Genomic DNA, 7,484 nt, shown 5'->3' with positions numbered 1-7,484 from the left:
CATGGCTGCTGCTGCATGCTGCATGTGTTTGGAGGAACACAAAAAAGACAGTAAAAAGAGGAGAATGTGCTCTACAAAAAACACAAACATCATGATTGAAGTCCTTAATATATATATAATACATTGAAATATTGAATATGTATATATATATATATATATATTTAGTATTTTTTAATACAGTATGTTGAATTTTTACACGTGTACATACATATACAACAAACCAAAGCGCATGCTGAGGCACAAATTTACAAAAGTCACAAAGAACAATCTTCTCAGCCATCTTTTGTATATACATAAATCCTAAGAGCGTGTTAAAATGAAAAGTATCTCATTATCTTCACAAAATTGAGCTCAAGATTACCATATTGCTCATACTTCCTCTTCATCATCATCATCTGATCGATCCATACTTTTCACAAAAAGCAGTAAATGGTCCCCAAACCTTTTCAAACATATCTTGTTTCCCTTTTCATAAATACAGTATACGTCACTCTTTCTAAGGGAAAATTAGTATTTGTTGAACCCAATGTGTAACATTTGGTCTGTTAGTCTTTTTAGAAAACATTGTGATCGATCTTTTGGTATGCAGGAGATGCATATTTATCATTATTTGTTCACTTTTGAACTCATACATGTGGTCTTTTGGGTACAGCCCTAAAATAAAATAAAAGCCCAGGGTCCATTGGAATATATGCTTTTTTAACCTCCTACCAAAAAGATGGGTTAGGGTTAGGGGGTCCTTACTGGGTTTATCTTACTGCATTGCCAGACACAATGAAATAGTGTTCCTTTCTCAGATTTGTGATTTTGCTATTATACTGATTTAATTTAACTGGAGTGATATATGTTCTCATTACCCATTTATACTGTAACTGTAAGTGTGAGCCTTAGTACATAACAGATTCATATTTTTACTCAAGCTTCCCCATACCAAGAGGAAGATGTGGTTAGATCTTTTAGCATTTTAATAAATCAGTAGTGGAATGTAATTAAGTACATTTACTCAAGTACTGTACTTAGGAAAAATCTTGAGGTACTTGTACTTAAAATGGGTATTTCCATGTTCTGCTACTTTATACTTCTACTACGTTTTTCTACATTATATGACAGCTGTAGTTACCAGTTACTTTGCAGATTAAGATTTTACATAGACATGCTTATTAAATACACTGCATTGTTAAAGATTACACCAGCGGCTCCCAGCCTGACTTGTGACCCCTCACAAAAAAGCAGTTTCTATTTGAGTTGTGAGCATTTCCACCAAACAAGACATTTCCCTTCTGAACTTCTCAGATGGTTTCTGTTAAATAACTGTCTGAGGGCCAAAGTGGTCACATTATCTATTATTTAACATAACACTAGAGAAAGTAGTGTTAAGTATTAACAATCTAATAATGTCATATATATCACTCAAAAGGGGCATTTACTGCAGAATGAGTACATTTCCTGAAATAAGCTTAGGAAGAATGCAGGACTTTTACTTGTGATGGAGTATTTTTACACTGTGGTACTGCTACTTTCACTTAAGTAAAAGCTCTAAATACTTCTTCCACCACTGGCACACATTTACATAATAATCAAGAAAAACACATTTTCTTGGAGCCATTCTAATTATTTAATACCTTATGATACACATGAGAATGTATATCTACGTACCTGTACATTTGCAACCACTGTACAAAATACCTCTTGTTGTGTTATATGAAAAGTGTAAAGGTAAATCAACACCTCAATTAGCTGAAATAATAACTTCATTAAAATAACTAATCATGTAAATACATCATTTTGATGTTGGAGACATACTTTTCAGTTGGTGTCTACACACACCTCCACACATCACTTCTGGCCCCATCTAGGGGCGAGTGTCAGAAATACAAGTGAGATCAACACTGAGGTCAACAAGGCACAAATGACTTCTGCCATTTATCAATCTGCCTCTTCACAGAACACTAGCCTAATTCTACAGGATCCAAGCCACTGACTTCAACACTGGGTGTCTCATATTTAACGAGTCTTCATCCATGACATAATGGAGTTGATTCTGTATGCACAGACCGTGCTTGCCTGGATGATAGCTGTTTGCCTTGGGAAGTTTATGAGGCAGAGAGAAGGGAGTGGATAAGGGGAGGGGGGAAGTGAGTGCAGGCTGCTGCTGCTGCTGCTGCTGCAGCTGCAGCACTACAAGACGCTGTCAGCAACGGAGCAGCTGAGGTCTGCACGCAGATGTCTGAGAGCACAGCAGGAAAAAGACCAATAACATGTTAACCAAGGGGTCAAATCATCACAAAGACCGGAATCTGAGCAGATAGGACGAAGACACTCAACACTAAGAATTTTGATCAGCTTTGGGGATGAACAGCTGCCAACTGTGGGGTAAGAACAAACTCACATAACTGTCTGCACTCTTGACTATCACAGAACATCTTTCATCTTTGAAAATATTAACAAAGATGATAGAAACACTGTTGTCTTTTAAGAGTTTCAATAGAACTTGCCGAGCGAATACCTTGAATAACTTTGCAAATACCTGTCTGTGTGTGTCACTGTTTGTGTACAGTTGTATCCTCGTGTATGCGTGCATGGCTTCTAAGTGTGTGTAATTACATTTGTCCAAATATATATGCTAAATGATCTCCCTGAAAGAAGTTAGATTTCTAAAAATGTCTTACTTGTTCTTTTGAAACTTTTTCAACATGATGACCTGGAATTATAAACCAGCTGCTGCCTAAGGAATCATTGATAAACTTTATGTCTGACATCAATTACAAACACTCAGAGGCCATCATAGAGGCTGCCATTGCTTAAAGTGGACACAGACATTTTCAGTGATGGATAGCTAAACATGATCTTTTAATTTTATCTGTACAATCTGCCTTGCTCCACCTGTTCACTGGGAAAAGAATACAATGAGAACCTAAATATGTAACAGTTTTTTAGAGGAAATCCTGATGGAAGACAAACTATTTTATGTTGTCATTATCAACATCAAAAACAACCAGAAATGGCTTTATTTTGAAATTAGCGTTGACTTATTTCCCCTTTTTAAAGGTGTAGCTTATAATGTAATGACTTGCATGTGCGTATATAAATTTTCGCATGCATTTATGTCATCGTGCACACGTGCACGTGCATGTGTGTGTAAAAAGAGGCCAATTTCTTTAATAATAGCTGTTTTACTCATGCTGACATCATTGCTGCACAGTGGAACTGGCGGGCGGGGTTTCTCTCTCACAGGACCTCACACTGGCTCTGTGACCAGTTCATTACCCTCAAAATCAAAAACATGCTACACTAACGGCATGGAGGGGCCGTGTGTGTTTCGCAGAGCCGGCTCAGCTTGTTCATGTCATGAGTGTGCCAAAGTGTCTGTGGGTCCTTCTTGTTTATCTCTTCGAGTTTATTGTCCCGTAATACACACATCATTTGTCTGATGTGCTGGCATCTTGTACTGACAGACAAACCAAGTGTGTAATGCCAAGGAAAAACGTGTTGCAATAAAAAGACACACTTATTTTGAAAGACAGACAAGGGGTGGGGGGTGGTCCTTCTCTATAAACCTGACGCACATGTTCCGACGCCCCCACTGACCAGAGACAGCCGGCCAAAGAGCAGATGCAAAACTCACATTCCCACACCCACATGGGCAAACATGCAAAAAAACAAGCATGTGTACTGATAAAATCCACAAATCTTACTGTTAAGCTTTTCTGTGCATTTGGTCAAACTCCCTAAAGATTTTCTTGTAGAAGAACACATCTTGTTGGTAAGCTTCCTTAGAAGGATAGATTATTATGGAACGTTTGATGTTCAGCATCTGAAAGGTTGCCAGAGTGGATTTAAGTGTGTAGTCCCTCATTCACCACTGCAGGAGCTTCATCGGTGTTATTACTTTTGAACTTGTGTTAGTGAGATACATTTATACACGATGAGGTCGTGTCTCTGTCTTTCTCTCCGTGTAATGTAAATGTATACTGTTTCTGTCTGCTCAAGTGGCATTGCTTCATGATTAGGTTCCCCTGACAGAAATTGTGCTGGATGTTATGTCATAACTTGGGAATGTTTTGGGGAGAAAAAAAAGAAGACTTGGAACCAAGACAAAGGTTTCATTTGAGGTCTTTCACATGCAATTCTGTGGTGGATGAGAACATCAACATGTGAGACAGAGTCAAATGGCAATTGCTTCTCATTACAAGAGTCACATCTGGCCTCATGCTGTACTTGATCACAAATTAGATTCACTGATATGCTTTTGTTCTGTCTGTGCCCATGACAACAACACTGTGTGTTTTATAGCATTGTGAAAACTGATAACAGGTTCCTGTTTCTAGTCAGAACCTGTTTAAGAGTCTGGCACCACAACACTCCCATTCTGTCTTATGTTCACTTTTTATCTTTCCCCTTTGCTGCTATATATTGACCACTGAGCTTTGATAAATTCTACTTAACACATAAGAGATGTCCTAAAAGCACATTAGATGTTAGTGAAGTTCTCTAAAAAATGTTGTTTGCTTTTACAGATTTGAAGATGTGGGCGTTGATGGGAGTAGTCTGTCTATGCCACTGTGTCTTTGGACAGCTGCTTGAGACTAAACTGAAAGGAGCGCCACGACTGATCTGCAGTGTCCCCGGGTCACCGGGACTGCCTGGCAAACCTGGTCCCAGCGGGCCCCCAGGAGCAGATGGGAATGTGGGTATCCCAGGAAGAGATGGCAGAGATGGCAGGAAGGGTGAAAAGGGAGAAAAGGGAGAAACAGGTATAATATAAAACCTAAACAGATGTAGCATCAGTTTATGTGTGAAGATAAATAAATTACCTACCACTAAACTACCACTCTACTACCACCAGGGAAAAGCTGGCACAGAAAAGTTTCCATACTTGACAGCTGGCATGAGCAGGAGCTGGCACGGTGAAGATGAACTGATGAGTTCCATAGAAAAACGCATTACCATTAATAGCATGGTTATGAAATGAAGTGTCAGACAAACTATGCAGGAGTTGTTTAAAATAGCACCCACTGCAGGCTTAAAGATAAACGACAAATCTAAGTAATCAGGCCTCCGACTCCTAAGAACATGATGATCATGGACAGTACAAAGCAAATGGGTGCTGTATATATTTTCCTAAGAAGCAACAGAAAACAACAAAAAACATTCTAAACTCAAGGTTCACTCACTAGCTTCTTTTCTGGAGACCTCTGTAAGTGGGATGCTGTGGCTAAGATGCTGATTATGAACCAGCTCGGGACCTTTGTTGCATGTCATTCCCCATCTTTTTCTCACTCATTTCTTGTCACGTCTCTACTGTCCCTATCTAATAAAGGCATAAAAGGCCCCAATTAGTTTTTTTAAAACCTAGTAAGTGAAACTTGAATTTAGAATATTTGATCATTTTAACACAGATATGTGTTCCCAAAGTCAAGATTGATTGTCCATGCTCAATAAAGTAAAACCAGGCCAAATCTAAGTTTATAATTCTCAGCATTTACATATTACAGAAACACAAGCTAACAGGTGTATGCCTTTGTCAGACCTTTCCGTTTAAACTCAGCACTGAGTAGTTGTTCGTACAATACAAACAACTTTTCATGGTTGCTCACAGCTTGGTAAAGATTTCTTTTCTTTATTTAGATTATTCAGAAGATAGAAAATTCATGTAGGTAAAGCTGCCGTAAAAATGCAAAACTATTTGGAAGGACTGCAGAGCCACAGTATGATACCAGTAACCCACTGATATCATCTCTGCAGTCTGAACCGCAATACTGTTGATCTGTCTGTGATAAATAGACGTCATTCACCTGTGTTTTCCGTTATGTGTGGAAACAGGAATTCAGTCACACACCTTCATCTGAACATGAAACTACATATTCCGAATAGCCCACTGTTCTTGCACAAACATACAGTATGTGATTCAGTGTTGCCTAGCTCCAGGGTATTTACTGTGCAAATGCAGTCAACTGGATATAAGATCGTTTGGATGAATCAAGCCAAAAATGTGTTGTTCAAATGTCAAGGTGGCTGTGTTCCAAGGGTGACTTAATACATGACATTGGGTGGGGTTTTGTGTTTCCATTGACTATTTCTTTAATAGTCAGGTTCAACAAGTGCAGGACAGAAAATGATTCCTATAAATAAAATATCAACCGATCAGTAAGTGTGCAGAATAGATGATCCCAACATGATTCTTCTGTTTCAGGGTTAAAGGGCAGAGTTGGCCCAACAGGTAAGATTGGAGGCCGAGGCGATCGTGGTCCTGCGGGGAAACGAGGCCCTAGAGGAGAGAACGGAGATGGGGGCCCACTTGGTCCTCCAGGCCGTGTCGGAGAGAAAGGGGACAAGGGCGAAAGAGGGCCACGTGGAACTGCAGGAATCTGCAAGTGTGGCAGCCTGCTGCCTAAATCGGCCTTCTCTGTGGGAATCACCAGCAGCTACCCTACAGAGAACATCCCCATCAAGTTCAACAAGGTCCTGTTTAATGAGGGCGGACACTACAACCCACAGACGGGCAAGTTCATCTGTGCATACCCAGGCATTTATTATTTCTCCTATGACATTACACTGGCCAACAAACACCTGGCCATTGCTCTGATGCAGAATGGTCAGTATCGCATCAAAACCTTCGATGCCAACACAGGGAACCATGACGTAGCATCTGGGTCCACTGTGATGTACCTGAACCCAGAAGATGAGGTGTGGATGGAGATCTTCTACCACGACCAGAATGGTTTATTTGCAGACCCAGGCTGGGCTGACAGCTTGTTCTCTGGCTTCCTTCTCTATGCAGACACAAACTATTTTGACGCACTGGCAGAGGACTATGCATAGAACCTGGAAAACACAAAACAGAAACTGCTAGTCACTGTTGTTTTGATTTACACATATGGTATTGTCAAACTATATTTTTATACACATGTGTGTACGGCTTGTTATATTATTACTATAGAGACCTATCTACTGATTTGAAATTATATTATTTGATAAAGCTTGAATAAGTTTCTGATATATTTGTTTTGAGTGGAAGTTGGATCAAGAATAACTTAAATAAACATTGTTGACATGTAGAGCTTGGTTGAGGGTTCTCCTTTACAAAATGTGACACCATTTTTTTTGCAAAATATAATATGAAAAGCCAAAAAAATAAAAATATTGGCAATAGTGCCAAAAACAACAGTTGGATAGGAAAATACAGGGTTGGTATTGCGCATGTGTGGCTTCTCGGACTCCGTAATGGGAGGATCCGTTCCGCCAAGTTGTTTGATTGACAGTCCGTCGGACGAATGGAAATCCAAAACAGCTGAAAAAGGTTTTGGATGCATCGGAGCTTACTTTCAAGGTAGGTCGAGAAGAATAGGTGGAAGGTTATATATTTGGATCATGGATTTTCTATCAAACAGAACATTTCAAGTTAAAGTAGGATCAGAAATCTCAGATAGTTTTGTTATTGCTCGTTGAATCCAGTGAACTGCCTCTGCATCTGAGGAGAACTC

At 39.5% G+C, this 7,484-nt stretch overlaps 1 protein-coding gene across 2 annotated transcripts; it reads left to right on the top strand.

Annotated features, from left to right (window-relative positions):
* Nucleotides 1-1,940: 1,940 nt before the first annotated feature.
* Nucleotides 1,941-7,058, top strand: LOC122877295 (complement C1q tumor necrosis factor-related protein 7). Of its 2 annotated transcripts, none has more exons than XM_044198652.1 (3): nucleotides 1,941-2,373; nucleotides 4,518-4,754; nucleotides 6,194-7,058. In XM_044198652.1, exons 1-3 carry the CDS (start codon nucleotides 2,352-2,354, stop codon nucleotides 6,820-6,822), a joined length of 888 nt encoding a protein of 295 aa, XP_044054587.1. In that variant the 5' UTR covers nucleotides 1,941-2,351; the 3' UTR covers nucleotides 6,823-7,058. The 2 variants fall into 2 exon arrangements, with proteins under 2 accessions (XP_044054587.1, XP_044054588.1); XM_044198653.1 differs by lacking the exon at nucleotides 1,941-2,373 and adding an exon at nucleotides 3,555-3,763.
* Nucleotides 7,059-7,484: the final 426 nt, after the last annotated feature.

The sequence above is a fragment of the Siniperca chuatsi genome, linkage group LG6, assembly GCF_020085105.1.
Source record: "Siniperca chuatsi isolate FFG_IHB_CAS linkage group LG6, ASM2008510v1, whole genome shotgun sequence".
Taxonomy (NCBI): Eukaryota; Metazoa; Chordata; class Actinopteri; order Centrarchiformes; family Sinipercidae; genus Siniperca; species Siniperca chuatsi.
Note: the sequence above shows the minus strand (reverse complement) of the source record. Positions and strands in the feature narration are given on the sequence as shown.

What these genes read in the sequence shown, in the direction of transcription:
- LOC122877295 (XM_044198652.1), top strand. Translation starts at nt 2,352, where the DNA reads ATGAACAGCTGCCAACTGTGGG. An exon ending in GAACAGCTGCCAACTGTGGG is followed by an intron (nt 2,374 to 4,517) that starts GTAAGAACAAAC and finishes TTGCTTTTACAG; the next exon opens with ATTTGAAGATGTGGGCGTTG. An exon ending in GGGAGAAAAGGGAGAAACAG is followed by an intron (nt 4,755 to 6,193) that starts GTATAATATAAA and finishes CTTCTGTTTCAG; the next exon opens with GGTTAAAGGGCAGAGTTGGC.